Source organism: Labeo rohita, chromosome 19 (genome assembly GCF_022985175.1).
Source record: "Labeo rohita strain BAU-BD-2019 chromosome 19, IGBB_LRoh.1.0, whole genome shotgun sequence".
NCBI classification, from domain to species: domain Eukaryota; kingdom Metazoa; phylum Chordata; class Actinopteri; order Cypriniformes; family Cyprinidae; genus Labeo; species Labeo rohita.
The window spans coordinates 21,243,706-21,267,394 of record NC_066887.1 but is presented as its reverse complement, the minus strand read 5'-3'; the positions used below and the strand labels follow the sequence as shown (position 1 = coordinate 21,267,394).

General features: G+C 37.9%; 2 protein-coding genes across 3 annotated transcripts; both read left to right on the top strand.

Moving 5' to 3' along the window:
• Positions 1-835: 835 nt before the first annotated feature.
• Positions 836-3,284, top strand: LOC127181401 (uncharacterized). Of its 2 annotated transcripts, none has more exons than XM_051136135.1 (2): positions 836-990; positions 1,961-3,284. In XM_051136135.1, exons 1-2 carry the CDS (start codon positions 875-877, stop codon positions 2,979-2,981), a joined length of 1,137 nt encoding a protein of 378 aa, XP_050992092.1. In that variant the 5' UTR covers positions 836-874; the 3' UTR covers positions 2,982-3,284. The 2 variants fall into 2 exon arrangements, with proteins under 2 accessions (XP_050992092.1, XP_050992091.1); XM_051136134.1 differs by lacking the exon at positions 836-990 and adding an exon at positions 997-1,147.
• Positions 3,285-13,961: 10,677 nt separating this feature from the next.
• Positions 13,962-23,264, top strand: psmb2 (proteasome 20S subunit beta 2). Its single transcript, XM_051136917.1, has 6 exons — positions 13,962-14,179; positions 15,138-15,260; positions 15,568-15,638; positions 21,906-22,068; positions 22,159-22,208; positions 23,073-23,264. The coding sequence occupies exons 1-6, from the start codon at positions 14,089-14,091 to the stop codon at positions 23,172-23,174; spliced, it is 600 nt and encodes a 199-aa protein (XP_050992874.1). The 5' UTR covers positions 13,962-14,088; the 3' UTR covers positions 23,175-23,264.
• Positions 23,265-23,689: the final 425 nt, after the last annotated feature.

Sequence of the window (23,689 nt, the reverse complement as noted above, 5' to 3'; positions counted from 1 at the left end):
GACTGTATGATTTTGAGATCCATCTTTTCACACTGAGGACAACTGAGGGACTCATATGCAACTATTACAGAAAGTTCAAACACTCACTGATGCTTCAGAAGGAAAAAAGATGCATTAAGAGCTGGAGGGCGTAAACTTTTGAACGGAATGAGGATGTGTACGTTTTTCTTATTTTGCCCAAATATCAGGCTCTTAATGCATCATTTTTCCTTCTAAGTGAGCATTTGAACCTTCTGTAATAGTTGCATGAGTCCCTCAGTTGTCCTCAGTGTAAAAAAAATGGATCTCAAACTCATACAGTCATTGTTGACAAGGGTTCAAATACACAAATAGGCTGAAAAAACAAAGAATCTGTGGGACCTGAAGGATTTTTTTAGGAAACGGGCAGTTTAACTGTTTAGGACGAACAATGAACTCATGAACTATCACTGGATCATTCAGGTAACGACACAGTATTAAGCATCAAGTGTATGTAAACTTCCTTTTTATACAAATTCAACTTATTTTCTCTTGTGGACTATATGTAAACATTTATGTAAAATATCTTATTCAGGTCAGTACTAAATAAAATAACGTCTTTTGTATGCTCCCTCTTACTTTGGTCAAATAATTAACATTTCTGCAAGGTGTATGTAAACTTTTGACTGCATACTGCATACAAGACCCTTCGTTGTTTGTTTTGACCTGTTTTGGGGGGGGTTTAAGCCTAAATTTAGAGCCCCCTCCCCTCCTTTAGAGCCAAGCTTAGCTTGAATTAGTTTTCTCACACTATTTTCCACCAATTCCACCGGTTTCCACCTCCGCGGTCCCTTCCCAGTTTAGGAAGTGAGTCATAGCCCAGTGGTCCGTTGCAGTACACGGGAAAAGAGAGCGGATGGGAGGGAGAGAGAGGAGGAATCAGATTAACATCGCTAGAGAGGGTCGGTCGGAGGAGGGGAAAACAGGGAGGACACTGTATCTTATTCGCGGACGACAAACGGACAACAAACCGTAAGACAATGCCCTCTAATTATTAATTCTCAGATGTTATTGTCAATCAGCTGTTTATGTAACGGACAAATAAAATTGGAGCGATGTTTAGGCTCTTGGTGGATGTGCGCTGTTTTTCGCCGCGTTCCCGGCCGAGCGAACGGAGCCGAGAGATGGGGTGAGACTAGTGTAACGCCGCTCTTACGTAACCCAGCATCTATTTATGTGGCTGTTATATTAATCGCTATTTTTCGTTGCTTTTGCGATTGAGTGTTGATTTGCTTGATTATCTAAATCTTATTTTGATAGCGTTCGTGCTCGTTAGGCAGCTAGTCGAGCGTCGAGCTCGAGCAAACGCGTTTGATTGGTGGTTTAATAGTCATTGATTTCCTTCATGCATCGTATATATTTATTTTAACGCGGCGCTTCGAGCTATTCCAATCGAATTGCATGAATCCTCAAGTAAATTACAACAGGAATTTTAAATATGTCGAAATGCACCGAGCCGTTCAGGTTAGCACAAATTTTCGCTCCTGCTCTTGGGGCGGAATTGGACTACTTGCAGATTTTATGTCCTCAATCATTTTATTATTTGCGCCTGAGGCGAGCAACCCTGAATCGCTGGTTGCTGTTCTTCAGCACCACATGGCAGCGCAGCGCCTGTCACGCCGAGTGATTGACAGGCCCCCGAAGTTATTACGTGGACTATATCTGTGAGAGGACATCTGAATATTTCATGTCACCGAAATGGAGAACATGCCGTGGAATTGCACCACTGAATATTTTATGTATTATTTTAACCATTATTAGCGAGGGATTTTAGCCACAGATATTATTTACACTGTGTTAGCGGCCTTTCAGCACTTTTCTGTTTTGTCTGAAACTATATTCACAGCCAAAATATAGTAATATAATGTATTACTTTGCTTTTGCACCCTGTAAAGACTCTTCTGTCAAACCACTAACTCTTTTTTATCTCCCGTTTCCAAAGAGCGAGTGAATCTCAAACAAAACTGAAAATGCTTCAGCAAGATCGGGCCATGAACCCTGTCCATGGAAGTCAACCTCTGGTTGGACCACCGTCAACTCTGCGCATCCATTTGAACAGTCAGAAGAGATGCGAGAAAGATGGTAACTTTAACTTCCTGGGGCAGGATGATGACCCCATGACAGGAGACGAAAATCGCAACCAGGTGCGTCCAAGAGCGTTGGGTCGTGACTTGCCTCTTTCTTCCAACCACTATGGACCTGGACCCCTTTCCCCTTTGTCTCGTCTCCCATGCTGGAGTCCTTTGGAGCCTCTTCCTGAGATTGAAAGTGGAGACGATATGGGCGGCAGAGTGCCTCCAGATGGCGCAGAGGAGGGAAAGGTTGATGAAGAGATGAGGAGAGGGACGGATGACGAAAAGGAGAAGACGTTGGGAGAGAGTGGGAAAGTAGAGAACCTACTGGACGACGATGATGATGAAGAAGAGGATGGAGTCATAGACTGGGCTGACAGTGATGAAGATTTTGAGTTCAGCTACAGGTCAGAAAGCTCTTCCCCACTCAGCACAGAGAGTGGTGACATTGGGGGCGCAGGGGCTCACAATTCCATCTGGGACCAAATCTGCCATGAACGTCCAACAGCAGACAATGGGAATGCACCAGTGGACGCCCTGAAAAACCAAAACCGTGTGGATAAGAAGACAGAGCGGCGTCGGGAGAGTCTGGAGGGAACTGATGCTGTTGAAGACGGCTCGTCGGATTCAGACACCGACCCTTGTTCTGAGTTGCCGGACCTTATGGAGGCTGTTTGGACGCTACAGGACCGGGAGAGGTTTAAGGCACAGGAGATGGAGAAGCATCAGGTCCAGCTGACCATGTATCGACGCCTGGCTCTGATCCGATGGGTTCGCACCTTGCAAAATCGCGTCCAGGAGCAGCAGAACCGCCTCCAGTCCAGTTTCGACATCATTCTTACACATAGGAAAGAGCTTCTGCGCATGGGCGCTGCCACTGCTGCCCAATAACAAAGACAATCTGAGAAAAGTCATGAGACCAGCTGATGACTATTATCTTGTGATCTTCGCATCTTTGTGCATCTCATTCTTTTGAAACAAATTACCTCCTGAGTCTCTGAACTGCTTTGCTCTAATGTTCCATAATGCTAAATTTTTATCACTATCATAAATGTGGTTAAAAGTTCTCCAGAACATCACCTTGAACTGTGCCCATGTGGTTAATGATGTTTCCGAACTCCTCCAACCTGAAGTTTTAAAAAATGTCATATATATGTTTTGTGTGGTATAAAATAAATTATATTTAACAATAAATGCACAATGTGTCTTTTTGTGAAATGCACAGTACATTGTAAAAAATATTTTAAGATGTGGTAACATCTAAATTATTTTTCATTTATATCAAATACATTACCAGTCAAAAGTATGATTTTTAATGTTTTTTAAAGAATTCTCTCACCAGGCCTGCATTTATTTGATCCAAAAATACACCAAAAGCAGTAATATTGTGAAATATTTTTACTATATAAAATAACAGATTTCTATTTGAATATGTTGTAAAATGTAAAGCTAAATTTTCAGCATCATTACTCCAGTCTACAGTGTCACATGATCCTTTAGAAATCATTCTAATATTCTAATATGATTATTACTATCAATATTTAACAGTTGAGTAGTCTTTTTTAGGATTCTTTAATGAGTAGAAAGATGCAAAGATCAGCATTTATCTTAAATAAATAGCTTTGGTAACATTATACACTTTACCATTCAAAAGTTCGGAGTCAGTATATTTTTTTATTATAGAAATTAATACTTTTTATTTAGCAAACATGCTTTAAATTGATCAAAAGTGATGATAAAGACATTTATAATATATAAGATTTATATTTCAGATAAATGCTATTCTTCTGAACTTTCTAATCATCAGAGAAACATGAAAAATTCTACTCAGCTGTTTTCAACATATTAATAATCATAAAAATAATAATAAATGTTTTTGAGCAGGAAATCAGAAAATTAGAATGATTTCTGAAGGATCACGTGATTGGAGTAATGATGCTAAAAGGAATAAATTACATTTTACAACATATTCAAATAGAGAACAGTTCATTTGAATTTTAAAAAGATCTAAAAATTATACTGTTTTTGCCGTACTTCTTTAAAAACATTCAAAATCTTATCTTACTGGTTGTGTATATTATATATTATATTTTGACTAAATCAATGACTATTTTAGATTATACCAGTGATAATTTCATGAGTCAGATCAGGTCAAAATTGTTCTTTAGGTTACTAACAGCACATGTTCACCTGATCACATTTCCAGCCAGTGTGTAAAAACAATTCAGACACATTTAGTACTGACACCTTATATAACAATATTTAGCACTTATATGTTCCAAGGCTTGATATTGTTTCAGCATTATATATTCAAGACTCTCTCTTGACCTTAAATGACAGTGTTTTCTTTAAGAACCACACAGTGTTCAATTGTTTCTCCTTATCACGCAAAAAAAAGTGAGCTGGGTGAGAGTTTTAAATCAAAGTGGCCTGCATCAATCTAAATAGCACGGGTTCTATATCTTGTTGCCCCGGGCTGAGAGCGTCTGGCCTTTCTCTGTGTATGCATGTGTCTGAGTGTTTACGGAGATACCAGTGTTTGTCCTATAATCCACAGTCAAAGCAGAGCTGCAGGGTAAGAGTTGCACTGGTTCCTTGTCCCTGAGGGATTTGGACAGAGCCCGCCTCGGGGCACCTGGTCCAATCGGGCCCGGTGAGCAGCCTGCAGGTCCAGTCAAACTCGGCAGCCAAAAGCCCGGGGCGAAATGAGGGATAATCCGAGGGTTTCTCACCCAATGCGGCGAGTTTTTAACTACCAACCGTGTGCGCTTATCACACTCTTGTGCGAATGTACTGAAGAATTAACATGTTTAATGATTTGGTTTGTCGTCTTTGGCTCGATGTCACACTACCAAAAGTGCGAGCTAAGAGAATTACACGTCTCTAAAAGCGTTTTTGTCTCCGAGCGCAAGTGTTCTGAGAGAATTAACCAGATACAAAATGCTAAAGAAAACGTGTGTTGTACAAGGGATAACATTTCTCGTTTAACAAATAACAACAGCTCATTTACTTACATGCAGCACATTGGAAGAAATGGAAAAATTATGTATCTGTTTAGGACAGTGTTGTTTTCCGGACGAATTCTGTCGAGGTTTTCGCGCGCAATCCAATTTTTGGCGCTTCTTGCAAAGTTTGCTAACCGTCAACTTTTCTAAAGACGTTTTAAACACAGCACTTAAAGTTCTGTGCTATTTAAATGTATAATAAAATTAATAATTACAGTACTTACGTTTTTATCGATGAACTTTAAAGTAGAGGCTAACGTAGAGCCCTTGTTTGGGTTGCCTACTGTTGGCATAATAACTTCTTCAGGTAAAAGTTCATCTGTTGAGTTTAAGCCCTTAATTTTTAGGCCTAATCTAAGTTAAGTGATTACTTAACGACTATGCTGGAACATAAAGCTAGGCTTATGTAATATCACACATACACACTACCAGTCAAAAGTTTTTAATGTTTTTAAGGAATTCTCTTCTGCTCACCAATCCTGCATTTATTTGATCCAAAATACAGCAATGGCAGTAATATTGTAAAATATTTTTACTATTTAAAATAACTGCTTTCTGTTTGAATTTATTTTAAAATTTAATTTATTCCTGTGATCAAAGCTAAATTTTCAGCATAATTACTCCAGTCTTTAGTCATATCATTCTAATATACTGATTTGCTGTTCAAGAAACATTTTTATGATTATTATTATCAATATTTAAAACTAAAATTTTTTTTCAGGATTCTTTGTTGAATAGAAAGATCCAAAGATTAGTATTTATTTGAAGAAAAAAAAAGCTTTTGTAACATTATACACTATACCATTAAAAAGCTTGGAGTCTGTATAATTTTTTGAAATATAATTTGTATATATTTTTTAATAGAAAATAATACTTTTATTTAGCACGGATGCTTTAAATTGAAAAGTGAAGATAAAGACATTTATAATGTTACGAAAGATTTCTATTTCAGATAAATGCTGTTCTCCTGAACTTTTTATTCATGAAAGAAACCTGAGCAAATTCTACTCAGCTGTTTTTATAATTATATACATATATATATATATATATACATGTGACCCTGGATCACAAAGCCAGTCGTAAGAGTCATTTTTTCAAAATTGAGATGTATACGTCATATGAAAGCTGAATAAATAAGCTTTTCATTAATGTATAGTTTGTTTGGATAGGCCAATATTTGGCTGAGATACAACTATTTAAATATCAGGAATCTGAGGGTGCAAAAAAATCAAAATATTGAGAAAATCACCTTTAAAGTTCTTTGAATGATGTTCTTAACCATGTATATTACTAATCAAAAATTAAATTTTAATACATTAGGAATAGGAATTTTACAGTAGGAATTTTACAAAATATCTTAATGGAAACTGATATTTACTTATTTTCCTAATGATTTTTGCCATAAAAGAAAAATCAATAATTTTGACCCATACAATGTATTTTTTGCTATTGCTACAAATAAACCCCAGCGACTTAAGGCTGGTTTTGTGGTCCAGGGTCACACATATATATATATATATATATATATGAAGAGTTCAGATGCTCGGTCAAAAATAAGATAATGATACTGAGTGAATGCTCCTGACACATAGTACACGTCTATCAAATACTTTTACTTGAAACTCGCTAAATTCTAGCCTCAGCCCAATCAGAAGTGCCAGTACTTGCATAGAAACCTATACAAAGTAGCAGAAAGAAATGCTCATTTTAAAGAAATACGTCAGATGGATTCAGCTGGTTTTGCATCTGAACTCTTCGTATATATATATATATACAACTTTTTTTGTTTTTTTTAGCAGCAAATCAGAATATTAGAATGATTTATGAAGGATCATGTGACTGGAGGAATAGTGCTAAATAAATACTTTAAAAAATATTTACAATCTTACTGTTCAAAAACTTGTGACTGGTTGTGTATATTATATATTAGGCTATTTTGACTAAAACAATGACTATTTTAGGTTACACCAATTAACCAGGTACATACACACGCATATATCTGTCATTTACTTACCCTTAAGTTGTTCCAAACCTGTTTAAATTTCTTCTGCAGAACACAAAAGTAGATATTTTGAAGAATTGTGGGTGGCCAAAGTTAATGCTCCCTGTTGACCTCACTATTTTTCCCTATGGAAGTCTCACAATCTTCAAAATATATTCTATCTTCAGCAGAAGAAAAACATCATACAAATTAAATGCCCCTTTATTGAGGACAGACTTCATTTTAGTAATTACCAGTTTTAAGAAAACATTAAACTCATCTACATTAGAAACTGCCCCTTGTAATATCGACTACTTCAGTTTTATTTCTGTAGCTATCCTGCTTTTATAAGGCCCCTGGGATAACTCTGGGAGGAAAAGAAGGGGTGGGTTGTTGATCCTGATAGTTCAGCAGTGTTTTTTGATGTGACTTGGTGTGTCTTCACCCAGAAAACATTCAAAAAAATAAAAATAAGTCAAAAGCCACACTGTATAATGTAGGCAGTGGGACAAACTGCTGAGTGAGAAGGTCCCCGCTGGGCGCGAATAACGGCAACTGTGAGAACGTTTCTCCACCCGAGGAGATAAAGTAAGATACGGGTGTGCTGCAGGATGAAACGCCGCGTTTCTCACGGTGCGGAGCTGCTGATTTGCGCCCAAAATAAAGAGAGACGGGCTATGATATACGTTAAACTTAGTTGTTACAGAAAGTATCGCCGCTAAGACAGCAAACACAAAACTCTCAAGTTCTACCGTGATCTGTTTATCTATCCATCATTAACCAAGTCTATTATTAGCACTTTTTCTATTCCGACTACTGGCCTTTATAACAATAGTAATTCTATACTTTGTCATAATTATTATTATGTACATGTTTCATATATGCATCTCAGAAATAGCATTTTGTTGAAACGTGAACATTCTTCGGAAAGTGTATTTTTAATCCCGCATTGCATTTTTGCAAAGGTGTACGTGGCACGATTCCAGAATACAATTATTTCCATCGTATAATTCTCAACTATTCAAGGTGTTAGTGCTTAAAATGCCTAGGTAAAGCGAAAGAAACAGGTTGCATTAAACATTCCTCAACACGAGGGGGCAATATCAGTCACATTCAAGTGAATAGGCATCACTGTTGGTAACCATGTCCCTTCTCATGTGTGCCCTCAAAGATTTTCAACTCTCTTTCTCTGTCTTTCTTACCTCTCCCTCATCTTTCCCTCTTCATGATGCAGTGTGACAGTGAAGTAGCCCCTAGCACTCCACTGGTGTGGAAACAATCAGCTTGGACAGAGAAGGGGTGGCAGGGAGTCAGGGGGATGTGGACAGCCTTGGGGTGCATGCATGATAAAAAGGATAGATAGATAGATAGATAGATTCAAAATAAGTGTTTGGTGAACACACCTTGATTCAGTATTGGCTGTGTTTATTAATCTGCTAGAGCCTATAGACATATTGAAGCCTGTTGGTTTAAGTGGGATCAGCTGCCTCGTCTGCTTTAACCAGCTAATAAATATGAAAACAGCGGGTTTAAACTTTTATTCGTTTGCTGCTTGAAAGGATTATACCCCTCTATGGAGTCCCATGTAAATCTCGAAACCTCATAATGCCCAATGTTGTCCCATAAAAATGTGCTGAACAAAGGCTCTTGAATAGAGGCTCTTTCACGCATAAGGGGGTTTTCACAGGACTTCATTGACGACGGGTCGACCACACCACGCCCCGCGATAATCTCTCCGCCGGTGAAAGCGCGCCTCAGAGCGGCAGGTGCGTGTGCCAGGCACGGGGGTCACAGGGCCGATGGTGGTGGGGGAGCTCGCCATGTCAAATCCTCCCAGCTGCCGGTAGGAATTTTTTCAGAGGCTGTCACTTCCATTTAGCTTGCTCTTTTTCACCCCTTCAGATGAAGTGGTCCCTCTCGTGCCCAGGTCCTGTGGACGCCCTCTGCCACTTAACAAAAGCAAAGCGCCGCTAAACGACGACAGGCCGGAACAATGAATTCAACCCGGCCCGCTCTCAGCAGCGTGAAATTGCAGATTAAACCGAAAAAGCGGTGCCGGTGACACCGGCGTTGCGTTTCTTCAAGAATGCAAATGTGGAAATTGCAATGTTGAACACGCTCACATCACGGCTGACCATATTCCCCTGATGCAACCTTTGTTCACAGTCAAAGTTTTGACTAGATAAAGTGAAAAGACATGAATATATTACAGCAACGCATTGCGTGTGGCAAGTCGTTTTAACATTTTTCCCTCGGAGTGTTATCTGATGCAGTTTCACTTCATTAGATGCTAGTACTGATTTATGCTGTCACTATCCCAATATTGACAAGTAACTAACTATTCAATTCCCAAATGTTTACCAAGTCAAGTATAAAGGGCAATAAACAATGCAAATTGTGTCAAAGCAGCTTCACAGAAGTGTGAAAAGTGTTAATGCTGCAGAATTCATCAATAATTTAATTTTAGCTGTGAAACAGATCCAGCTTAATTTAGTTCAATTTTTGTTTTCATCTGACAGTGGTAGTGACTCAATAATAATGCTAAATATTGTCTTTTAAACCATTCAATTTTATGGAAATATGTGCTGTTCATTGTCAACCATGTATTCCCATTGTACAGGTGCCAATTCCAGTTTTATTGTAGCTATTTCCAGTTACTTGTAACTTGTAATAAAGTTACTTGTATGTTTTTCAGTTTTGGTACCTATTACAGTTACACTTGCTTTTTTACTTGTTTAGTCAAAATAGCTAAACTAAAAATATAAAACAATTTAGTCATGAGGTGAATAATGGATATCAAAAGTATAATTATTAAGTACCAGATCTAATCACTATTTAAGTATAATGAAAGTATAACTGAAAGGTACCATGTAGACATGGTTAGCGTACTTTACAATAATTAAATGTAAGTTTTAGTAAAATAAAAATAGATACACTACCAGTCAAAAGTTTTTGGACAGTAAGATCTGCTCAAGCCTGCATTTATTTGCTCCAGAGTACTGTAAAAACAGTAAAAATGTGAAATATTTTTACTATTTAAAATAACTGTTTTCTATTTGAATATATTTTAAAATGTAATTTATTCCTGTGATTTCAAAGCTGAATTTTAGCATCATTACTCCATGATGCTTCAGAAATCATTCTAATATTCTGATTTGCTGCTCAAAAACATTTATTATTATTATTATGTTAAAAACAGCTGAGAAGATTTTTCAGGTTTCTTTGATGCATAGAAACATTATACATCTTTATCATCACTTTTGATCAATTTAAAGCATCCATGTTGAATAAAAGTATAAATTTCTATAATTTCTTTCCCCAAAAAATAAATTATACTGACAGTATATAATGTAACAAAACAAAAGCTTTTTATTTATCATCAAAGAACCCTGAAAAAATCTATTTGACTTTTAAATATTGATAATAATAGTAATAAAATGTTTGTTGCACAGCAAATCAGCACATTAGAATGATTTCTGAAGGATCATGTTACTATGACTGGAGTAATGATGCTGAAAATGTAGCTTTGATCACAGGAATAAATTACATTACATTCAAATAGAAAGCAGTTCTTCTAAATAGTAAAAATATTTCACAATATTACTGCTTTTGCTATATTTTCGATCAAATAAATGCAGGCTTGGTGAGCAGAAGAGACTTCTTCAAAAACTTTTGACTGGTAGTGTGCTTGTCTGTTGTAAAGAAGATATATCCATTGTGTGATCACCCTCCCCACACACACTCAGCATTTTGAACTATTTATCACACCGAAGACTGCAACCTCCGTATTTCTCATCCACTGATTGAAGTGGGGCCCACACAAAAACCATGAATACTATTAATTTGCTCTGCCCCCTTCATGCACCACCTATATTCTTAATCGGAGTTCAAAACATACCCTACTCCTAACAAACCACCCTTGGGCTATGAGACCATAATCCCCAAACTCAGACGAGTCCCTCTGGAGCCAACGTGTCTCTTAATGCTCAGCGCTGTTCTTTCTCTGCAGACTCTTTGGCTGAAGAATTGATCTCAAAGTAGGACAATACCACGAGTAAACCCATCATTTTATCTGGACGGAGCAGAAACTGTGCTCTTTTTTCTGCCGAATGCCACTCTGAACTCAGTGCTCAAGCACTATTTTACGTTCGGATGACAGGAAACAAAAATTTTCAGTTAATGAGTTCCAACTGAATGAAAATGAAACGGCTCCATCCAGACTTTAAATATTCCAAAGTTGGAATATTCCTTAAACAGCCAGGGGCCCCAATTATAGCTTATATATTTGCACCAGTGCGCAGCGCGTGTCTCACAATTGCTGAGAGGGCACAACAGCGAGAGCAGCGATGGCAGGAATTGAGCCAACAACTACCAGACACAAACCAGATGCAGCCGAGAACCAGACTGGTGGTGCTTAAATAAAGAGAAGCTGCGGAGAGAGAGGTGTATAGATTTACCGAACAGATAATATGCGGGGAACGTGGCGCATGATGTATGTCACAGTGTGTGTGAGTGTATTAGTAGTCAGAGCACTGGGCCCCGGAGGCGATTCCTGTGTGTGCTTGCGATAAAGGGGGAACTGGAGGAAGTGAGGGAGGGTGGGGGAGTGCGAGAGAGAGAGAGAGAGAGAGAGAGAGAGGGAGGAATACTTCGAATTGGAGAAGGATGTGGGTTGGCGGAGGGGTGGGGGAGTCAGAGACAGAGAAACGGAGAGAGCGAAGTTGAAGGGGGGAAAACAGAGTGAACAACCAGCAGAGCTCGGAGCTTTTATGATGCTGTCAAGATTCCTGGATTTTGTCCCCATCGGGCTCTCTCTCTCTCTCTGCCCCTTTTCCTCACATGAAAAGAGGGGAAGAGTGTCTTGGCAGGGTAATTAAGAATGGCCTCTAAACACAGAAGTATGGCAGGAACACTCCAGATGAAAGTAAATGATTAAAATAATTACAGGCGCAGAGCTGACGAGCCGGAGTGCGGGGTGGCCGCCGGACATTTGTCGGTAATTAGATAATTAATCTGAATGCAAATGATGAGTCCTAACGAAGCAGTCAGGCTGAACCAGTGACAACTACTGAAAGAGAGAGATGGGGAGAGAGAAATACTTTCATCACATGGATGCACAATTTTCCATTTTAAATTTTTTTTAAAGCTACAGTAAAACGATATATAAGCAAAACTACAAAAGAAGATATTTTTCTCACTATACATCTAAATACTATGAAATGTATTAATTGCACCACAGTATAGGAAAGGGACACAATGAGGCAAAACTAATGAACATGAATGGGAGTCTTTGTAGTGGTTGGGGGCTATAGAAGTTCCTAGTGCAGCTGAGGGTATATACAGGATCTGAAACCCCTTCTGTCTAGACAACATGATCAATCATTCATACTTACTGAAGCTATTTTGTGGGAATTGGAATAGGCAGAACACTATACATTTTAACTAATGCACTGCAAAACATCATAAAGTCTTAGGGTTTAGGAAAAGTTTTTATAACCATCTATGTATACATGTATAGAGGATTTGCACTTGCATCGCGATTTGGTCAGTTACCCGAATGAGCGGCCATATTGGCAATACTTGGATGTAAACAGCAGCATGGATTGCAAGGTAAATGTACTGAATATGTTCTGCTAATGTATGTTGTCTAAACCACGGAAAACATGTGGAAGCTGCTAAATCATATAGAGAAGGACTTGGTAAGCAGGAAAGGGTGCAATATTCTGACAAACTAAAGTTAATAGGTGGTACGAGCAGTATTAAGATATTAGACAAATATTTCACCTACCTGACTGGAAATTATAAGAACAAACACAAATGTTGTTGAGATTCTTGCCCTGGAAATCCTGGTTCAGTTTGACCAACCACAAATGTGACCCTGGACCACAAAACCAGTCTTAAGTCACTGGTGTATATTTGTAGCAACAGCCAAAAATACATTGTATGGGTCAAAATTATAGATTTTACTTTTATGCCAAAAATCATTAGGAAATTAAGTAAAGGTCATGTTCCATGAAGCTATTTTGTAAATTTCCTACTGTAAATATATCAAAACTTACTTTTTGATTAGTAATATGCATTGCAAAGAACTTAATTTGGACAACTTTAAAGGTGATTTTCTCAATATTTTGAATTTTTTGCACCCTCAGATTCCAACTATTGAAATAGCTGTATCTCAGCCAAACATTGTCCTATCCTAACAAACCATACATCGATGGAAAGCTTATTTATTCAGCTTTCAGATGATGTATAAAGCTCAATTTTGAAAAATTGACACTTATGACTGGTTTTGTGGTCCAGGGTCACAAATCAGACAGTTTTTTGCGCTCTTCTCCTTGATTTGCTATAACTTTTGGCAGTCTATAATACTTCAAATGTTTTTCTGAGTCTGACCGATTAGTACAACCCAAAGCATGACAATAATTGACCATTTTCAGCAGCAATAATCAGAAAAATATGCACGTTTCGTTCAGTTCAGTGGCAATGTTTACATTCAGTGCCTCCAATATGGCCGATTGATGATCTATCTATCTATCTATCTATCTATCTATCTATAGTGTGTGTATGTGTGTGTATGAGAGAGAGAGAGAGAGAGAGAGAGAGGCGGAATATATACTTTTAGAGATGTAATATAATTAGAGATTACAATTTCTATCTTAAGTCATGTTTTGGAGAGCTTTATAACTTAAGATTCCATTGACTGACTTTTCCAGGTCTGAAAACAGCAAAAACTCCCTATTTCCTTATATTTTAATGACTGAAATATTGTCTAATGTTTTCCATGTCTGACCACCAGACAGTAAACTATCACATTTTACTGCTTCCACCAGTTGGCCGGGTCCATAAACAGATTGTCACGTGACAGCCGAACACGCACTCTCTGATGACGTCTGAACAGTGCGCCGGCGTTGAACTCCATTCAGCTTTTGCTGTGTAATATCTGATAGAGCTGCACTGCTAGTCTACTTACCGGCCAGAGTTTCTTTAATTGCCTTTAAACTCGGTCCGTAATATGGAATACTTAATCGGCATTCAGGGGCCAGACTTTGTGCTGGTTGCGGCAGATAATGTAGCAGCCAGCAGTATAATCCAGATGAAACACGGTGAGTTTGATGTGTAGTAGCATGTTAGCAGCATGCTAACCGACCAGCCAGCAATATGACAACTCGTAATAATAATAAAAATGTTGCCGACCGCTACAGTTAACCACATTTCAAATGATATACATTTCTGTGTTAACAAATTGCATCTAAATGTTGTCACCACGTCAGTATATATGGCAACTGCTTAGAAGTTTTAGCCGAAGTAGCTACCCCGTGCTAACACAGTTTGTGGTTTGAACTGATTTACATATTAATATATTCAAATCAGCATATTAAACTTTATTTAAGATACACTTTTAGCCTTTAACTGCACCAAGACGGCGGTTGTTGGAGTGTGAATATCCTCGAGTGTCAACCGAGTATCCTCGGATGAGTTTGCGATTTATTTGTGAAAGTGAAAGTAAGAGCGCTTCCAAACCTTCATACTTACGAATGAGGAGTATTAAAACTCAAGTTATTCACCAAAAAGAAAACACCATAAAGTCAAAATTAGTGTAGATGCATATGTTCTAGGTTAAAACTTAACCTTACTTCATTCAAGACTCCATCGTATTCATTTTTGCAGATGAAAACAGTGAAAATGTACTCTTTCTTTTTGAGAAAAACGACCAAAAATGTTGACATCTTCCTTATACAATACTTTGTGCAATAAAATGTTCTCAAAAAGAGCAGTGTCTCCTACATATGACAAGCGATAGCAAGTATCAAGTAATGCTCTTTACTGTTAACTAAAGGACATGGATCTATATACCTATATTTATTGAAACAAGAAGCCTCTGTTTATTTTTTCCACTGAAAATGTCAATATATCAAACTGTATGTGTTCAGTGGGTCTCTATGACCACTAATACTTCAAAACACATCTTGCAGAATGATTACAGAAACTTGAGCTCTAGTAAAATGTGATAGGGTTGTGTTGGACGTAATGTTAAGATGACCTGTTATGTATGTTTACCAGATTACGACAAGATGTTCAAGCTCAGTGAAAAGATCCTGCTCCTGTGTGTGGGTGAAGCCGGTGACACAGTACAGTTTGCAGAATACATTCAGAAAAATGTCCAGCTTTACAAGATGAGAAATGGTAAGCGTAAATTTGTTAATTTTATAATGGCAAGTATACTGAAATTGCACTCCTTTATAGAGTGGAATTCTATTAGAGTGTCCTTGTTTTGTTGTTTTTAATTCTAAACATCATTTACATGAATCGCTGGTGGGAATAAAGTTAATTTCAGTCTTTAGTTCAGTAGATATCTTATACTCTTTCTATTTTATGTGAATAAATTATTATTAGAATTTTACTTACAAAATACTCTGGATATGTGCCGTACTTGGCAACTGTTTTTGTTGTTTTATGAATTGATTCTTGATATATCTTTCTGTTTCTGCAGGATATGAGCTCAGCCCAGCAGCTGCTGCAAACTTCACAAGGAAAAACCTAGCAGACTATCTGCGGAGTCGGGTTGGTACAGAACCTCTGCGTTCAAACCCAGAATGTTCTATGATCTGTGAAATGCACATTTAGTTCTATAAATATTGGCTAGTTTGATTCCAAACCTTATTTCAATAGATTAATTACACACACTGTAGACCAGTGATTACTAACCTGGGAAACATCTAAAATGGACCTAGGATTACTTGTTAAAATGACCAAACAGAAAATATTTTTCCCCTTTCTACTCTAACTAGAGATGAAAAATTGCAAAAAAAGTTGATCTACATAATTCAAAGTAGTATTCACCTTTTTTTTTCCCGTAAGAGCGGCCGTGGCCATTTGTAAATTTTATGGGTCAGGCTTCTGGACTCACCTGCATCCAGCTATTTTTAGCTGTACAAAACAGCTTGTTTTGCTGCTTGATATTGTAAATTGGTGTCTAACCATGTTATTTTAGTGTATTATCTTGATTATAAACACTGGTTTGTAGTGTAAACAGTCTTACCGTTTACTGCACGTTGTTATTCTTCTCCTTATTTCCATACAGTGGCTAATGAACCGAAAGTCTTACCCATAGGCTTACTTTTGCACTGAAGAAAAAAGGTAGATACAGGAAACCTGTTAGAAAACAATGGAAATGCCACAGAAATTATTATATGCAATAGGTAGTGTATAACAGTGACTATATTCACTACTGTTAAAAAGTTTGGGGTTGGTAATTATTATAATTATTAAAATATTATTACCATTTAAAATAACTGTATTCTATTTTAATATATTTTAAAATGTAATTTCAATACTCTGAGTACTTTCAATAGCAGTCTTCAGTGTGTCATGATCCTTTATAAATGTGTTTTTAATATTTTTATGGAAACCACTGTAGTTCTTTGATGAATAGAACATTTCTAGAAATATTATTTAGCATAGCATTTATTTGAAATTGAAATCTTTAATAACATTATAAATAAATGCCCCCAAACTTTTGATGCTAGTGTATCTATCAGTTAAAAACACATTTTCAATCACTTTTTCTTGCACTTTGCTTTGATTTCTCTCTTCAATCCTTTTGTCGACAGCAAAGCGTAGTGTGCCACAGAGTATATCTGAATTCAGCCGGTGTAAAATGTGCTTAAAAACAGATGCCAGTATGTTTTGAATGTGTGGAGGTGATATCAGGGTCTCAGAGGTCGTTGACACCTGCGCCTCCTATGTAATGTGATCCTGCTTATACGATACATTCTCCAAATGTGTGTGTGTGTTAAACTCAGGGCAACATAGAGTGCACCCATCTGTGTAAAAATGGGCTTGTCGCCATCCTGGCTCTTTTGTCTGGTAGTGTGTGTGTTAATTTGTTAGGAAGAGTGTAACTGCCTCCTGTCACAATAGCAGAGTGGAGAAAATGATTACAAAAAACAATTAGAGCAAGCCAAAAGGGGGGGAGAGGGTGGGAGGGGTGGTCTCTGGGGGGGGGGGAGGCTGAGAAAGTGCTACAAGTTCATGAATTCGCACACTTTTAGCTTGTCTTAACCTAAATGCTACTTGCTCACAGATTGAGAATAAATGAGTCAGTTTCAATATTTTTCCTCGAATGTGCCTCAAAGCGAGGCATGTTTGACTAATAGATTTTGTTCACATATTGATACTTGCATACTGCCTTAATCCACGACGTGCAACAATATTCATGGGAAAGTCCCAGATTTGTCTTTAAAATAAGGTTTATGGGTACAACCTTGCATATTATTTAACCCATTTCATTTGTGCTTAAACCCTTCGGGATGTTTAAATGAGAGAGATGTCATGCACGCTTAAAGGACCAGGTTTCTAAAAAAACAACTGGGCCTTTGGGGCTCCCCTGGAGTGGCTTCTCAGACAGATCTTTACGTAGAAAGAAAGAGGTGGCAGATGCTCAGATATAGTCCAACGTACTATTCTGAACAGGCTCTTTGCAGCCAAACACACATTTTCTGTGGTTGTTTTATGTGCTGTGCTTTTTATTTTAACCATGTGCTGCTTCCAACATCCCCTTAAGCTCTCCGCAGAACAGTCCAGCAACAGTTTGCCATCATTGGCACACATGAAACATTATTGGCCGCTTATTCTCTCCCGGCACACTGGCACAAATAATTACTGGTGCCATATTGCGAGGCATTCCCCTGTTCCGCTACAGATGAACAATTAATACGGCAGATTGGGCAGAGATGCCAAAGAGGAGAACATGTCCTGGGGCGGCGGGCACAGAACATGAAAGCGGAAGGCAGGATGAATGAATGATATGGTACAATTATCGGCCTCTATACTGAGCTTTTGTTTGGTGTCCTTCAGATTTTTCTAACAGGGACTCAGGTGAGAGGAAGGGGTGTAATGTTTGAACCGTAGCTCATGAGGTCGGTGGAGAATGTTGGAGACAGGTGTTGAGTTTATACGGAGGGGTAGATGACACTCGGGGGAATTTCGTACAAACTCAAACCTTGTCTTTCAACAAGCCCCAGTTCCTCTAAACCCTCCCTGCTGGGAGTGAAGCATATTGCATAGGTGAGCTTCTCTAGGGGGTGTTTACTTACCCAAACGTGCCCCAGAGACCTGCCGAGAGCAGGGGGATGGCCCAGATCAGATTAAAGCCTCTCAGGTGAGTTGAGGTGGAGCTGCTGTAGTCACATCCCCGCTGAAAGGAACTGGATGTGATACTATATATGAACTTTTACGCTCTTAAAAATAAAGCTTCCAAATAGTGATTCAACAGAAGAACCATTTTGGGTTCTAAAATGAACCTTTCAACAACAGTCCTTAAACAGTAAGCAGTCCTTAAAAGAACCATTTTTGTTTGTTTGTGAAGAACATTTTGCCACTACAAAGAACCATTTTTCTATAGATGTTAAAGGGATAGTTCACCCCAAAACGTAAATTGTGTCATTAATTACTCACCCTCCTTTTGTTTCAAACCCGTAAGACCTTTGTTCATCTTTGAAACACAAATTAAGATATTTATGATGAAATCCGAGAGCTTTCTGACCTTGAATAGACAGCAATGCAACCACCACGCTCAAGGCATAGAAGGGTAGTAAAGGTCATTGTTAAAGGGGGCGTAACACGCACAGTTTCGCCCAATCCTACGTTAATCTTGCGTCCCTATAGAGTAGTATTGCATCCTTCATATCTCCAAAAAGTCTTTGATTTTGTCAGATTTATTAAAGAAAGATACAGGTTTACGATTCTCTCTGAAAACAGCTGAGCTCCTGGAAGTGTGCCGTTGCTACCCCACTCTTCACGTGATGATGTTTTTTTGGGGAAGCTGAACAAGGTTATCTTTCCCTCACAACCAAAAGCACACTTCTTTGGAGACATTCTTCTCAAGCAAGCCCTGTGCATTGCTGGCGAACAAAGCATGATGATGGACGCTCTTGCTCTGGCTCTGGTCGCACATGCTCAATCTTAAGGGAGAACTGCCCATGAAGTGCCATGATTGAAAAAAAGAAAACTTTCCGAAACTTGCACGAACCGGGAAGGAGTGTATTTGGCACAGAAATACTCCGACATGCGTCCAAATCGTTTTTTGAAACTTTGGCCATGTTTAGCATGAGAATCCAACTCTTTACCAGTGTAAATAATTTAGAATGCTTGAAATAGCATTACCCCCCCCCCCCTTAAAATAGTCCATGTGGTTCAACCATAATGTTGTGAAGCTACAAGAATACTTTTTGTGCTCAAAGAAAACAAAACTAACAACGTTGTTTATCAATTTGACACGCATTCATAGCAATAACAACAAAATTGCACTCACTTTTTTTTATAACTCGCACTTGCGAGTTTATATCTCACAGTTCTAAGAAAAAAGTCATAATTGCATGAAAGAAATCAGAATTGCAAGATACAAACTTGCATTTGCAAGAAAGTTTATTTCTCGCAATTATGAGTGTATATCATGCAATTCTAAGAAAAAAAAGTCAGAATTGTGAGTATATCTTGCAATTCTGACTTTAACGCAATTTTGACTTTTTTCTTGCAAATGCGAGTTTGTATCTTGCAATTTTTTTTTTCTTTTTCAGAACTGCGAGATATAAATTTGCAATTGCGAGTTTATATATCACAATTGACTTTTTTCTCTCGCAATTCGGAAAAAATCACAATTGCAAGATACAACCTCGCGTTTGCGAGAAAAGTCTAAATTGCGTTTAAAAAAAAGTCAAAATTGTGAGGAAAAAAGTCAGAATTCCGTGCGTGGGAAAGAAACAAACTATTCACTTTACCATAAGTCAATGAATGATCTTTGGAACTGATATTTCAAGGTAAAGAACTTGTATATAGTTGCTTTACATCATTAGTTGAGTATGAAGTTGGTATGTCGGGTCTCTGAAACACTTTGGAAGTCCTACTAATGTCTTAGACTTGCACATTAAATTGTGAATTTTAACATTGTGAAAAATGACACGCTTCACCTTTAAATCCACCCGATGGCAGCAAATTTGGCCGATTGCAGTGGAGGCAGAATGTGGATTGAAATCTCCCTATCTGAGAGCTGTACAGACGGGAAATGTGGGGGAAAGCGAATGTAGTTTCAGCCGCGCTGAGTTTTGAGATAGAGCGAGCGCGAGCGAGATAGACGGAGGAAGAGGACTAAAAGAAGTTTTAATGAGAGCTGGCACTGCTCCAGGGCATAGGGGTGAGGGCGGGAGACGGAGGGGAGGAGAGAGGAGGTGGGTAGGTGCTCGCGGCAGCAGGGGTGCCGTCTTCCTGCAGATGTCACACTGCTGGTGACACCAGCGACCCCCCCCAGACCGCTCCACACTCCTCTCCCTCCCCTTTCTCGGCTGTTTCACACCCCTCCCTTCGCTCCCCTCTCTCTCTCTCTCTGCTGTCTCCCTCCGTCTAACCAGTCTACTCTTGCTGATGTTAAAGTTTGTGGTTGTTGGTGGTTTCGATCAGATTCTTTGAGTCTACACTTGAATTTTGCAAAATTTCTTTTTTGTTTTATTAACAAAATGTTGTTGTTATACACTTTTTTTGCATTACATGACTGTCTGAAATATTTGATTCTGATTGGTCAATAGCTGTCAAGTATTTTCCCCCAGGCAGTTAATTTCCTAAAAACACTACCAGTCAGAAGTTTTTGAACAGTAAGATTTTTAATGGTTTTTAAAGAAGTCTCTTCTTCTCACGAAGCCTGCATTTATTTGATCCAAAGTACAGCAAAAACAGTAACATTTTGAAAAATTGTAGAAATTAATACTTGTATCTAGCAAGGATGCTTTAAATTGATCAAAAGTGTTGATAAAGACATTTATAATGTTACAAGATATTTCGATTTCAGATAAATGCTGTTCTTCTGCGCTTTCTGTTCATCAAAGAAACCTGAAAATATCTACTCCACTGTTTTCAACATAATAATAAATGTTTTTGAGCAGGAAATCAGAATATTAGAATGATTTCTGAAGGATCATGTGATTGGAGCAATGATGCTACAAATTCAGCTTTGGAATCACAGGAATAAATTTTAAAATTTATTCAAATAGAAACACTTATTTTAAATAGTATTTTACTGTTTTTGCTGTACTTTGGATCAAATAAATGCAGTCTTGGTGAGCAGAAGAGACTTTTAAAAAAACAAAAAAATCTTACTGTTCAAAAACTTCTGACTGGTAGTGTAACTGTGCTAGTTTCATGTCTCCCATATTACTATCCAGTACTTCTTTCCAGTTTTCACCACGGAATAAAACAATAAATAAAAACTTATCTCAAAATTCTGATGTTTTTCTTGTAATTCCGAGAAATAAACTTGTGACGTTAAGAAAAAAAAAGTAATAATTGTGTGAAAAAAAAAATAATAATAAATTTCTGTGGCAATTGTGAGATGTAAACTTAGAATTTGGGGGAAAACAGGTCTGAACTGCAAGATTTCTTATATTATATCTAAGAATTATGGGGAAAGTCTCCATAACAGAGAAAGTCTGAGAATTAAGAGAAATACTCAATTGTGATATAAAAAGTCAGAATTATCTTTAGGTTTTTATCTTTTTTCTTTTATTATTAACATATTTTTCTTATGTATAAGAATTTAAATAATTTAGGTATATTAATAATTTTACCTCTAATTAAAATTAAACTTCTATTTATTTATGTGGTTAGTCGCCTTGTAATCAGCTGAATAATATACAGTCAGCTTTTTGTTATCAGAAAATAACCTCCACTTTTTGTCAGGTTTATTTTGAGTTAATGACTAACAATAACATATATCCAGCACTTACATTCTTTCATTTTTGGATTTAGTCATTAAAATAACTTCTTTCTCTCTTTTTTTAGACTCCATACCATGTGAACCTGCTCTTGGCAGGATACGATGAGGCTGACGGTCCTGGACTGTACTACATGGACTACCTGTCAGCACTTGCCAAAGCCCCCTTCGCTGCACACGGATATGGTGCCTTCCTCACCCTCTCAATTCTGGACCGATATTACAGACCAGGTGATTCTGCACTTTCACCTATGAGGGCATAATTGTTATTTTATTTACTTCTAAAGTTTTAAACCTGTTTTTCTGTTCTTCTCATTTCAGATCTGACTCGTGAGGAGGCTGTGGATCTTCTCAAGAAGTGTTTAGAGGAGGTAAGTTGCCCTCCATATGCTGGTCTGTTCATCCATGTAATTTCATAATTACTGGTGGCTCCTGTGGGAAGCATCACTATTATGTTTATACTTGGAGTTAGATTCACACATCCCATAAACGTCTCCAAATCAACGTACTTCAAAATTAAAAATATTGTTTTCTCCAAGTCGTCCAAATAAAGTTCTTAGCAATGCATATTACTAATCAAAAATTAGGTTCTGATATATTTACGGTAGGACATTTACAAAATATCTTCATGGAACATAATCTTTACTTAATATCCTAATGATTTTTGGCATAAAAGAAAAATTGATCATTTTGACTCATACAGTGTAGTGTTGGCTATAGCTACAAATATACCTGTGCAACTTTTGTGATATATATGTATGTGATGGAAAAGCTAAATTTTCAACATCATTACTTCAGTTTTTAGTGTCACATGATCTTTCAGAAATCGTTCTAATATGCAGCTCAAGAAACATATTTTAATTATAAATGCATTTTTGTGGAAACAAAATAGTTTGCTGAACAGAAAGTTTAAAAGAGAAGCATTTATTTGAAATGGAGATGTTTTGTAACATCATAAATGCTTTTACTGTCACCTCTGACCAATTTAATGCATCTCTACTGAATAAAAGTATTATTTTCTTTTTAAAAAATGTGGTGGGAACCACTTTAGCAATGTGGTTGTTCCTTTTGTGCCAACAAGAACCACATGTTCTCACATGTTCTTCAGAAAGTGTATGAATCCTTCTGTTTGGGTTCTGTGGGTTATACAAACCCACCTCTGAGCTATTTCGATCATGGGTTTTGTCATGTTTGCGAGCTTTTATAACTGTTTTTCTATATATTTCCTCATTCAGCTCAACAAACGTTTCATCCTGAACCTGCCTTCCTTCACCGTTCGTTTGATCGACAAAGATGGCATCCACGACATGGAGAAGCTTCCCGTGGCCCCTAAATGAGCAACTACTGCTATTCCCTTCTAGTCACACTCTTTTGTACTGCAAATGTAGCCCCCTGTGCTCTAATAAAAACATTGACCCCCCTGTTAATTATACTGTCTTTTTTATTCTTCTTCCTTCTGCAATTTGTAGATTCAGCTGTTTTCCACAGCAAAATGCACTCGAAAGTTTGTTGGATCTGTTTGCGTCGCACAGAAGCTGGCAGAGAGGGAAGAAAAAGGAGCGGCATGCACTTATTCTATCTTTGGATGTGTACTTGTTTCCTCACTGCTTTGTACACAAGTGTTTTTGCACTCGCGCGAGCGTGTCTCCTTCCCCTCTCTCTCTCTCTCTCTCCTCCACAGACAGGTGATTAATAAACATTAAACAATCCCTCTCTCCTGAACACACCGGAATCTAAAGGGACGAGCAGCATATGTTCGCCTGCAGGCAGAGAGAAATGCAGAGCAGCCCTGCTGAGTGTCAGAGAGACAAGAGAGATGAAGGGAGGGAGGGGGTCACGGCGAGGGGGAAGC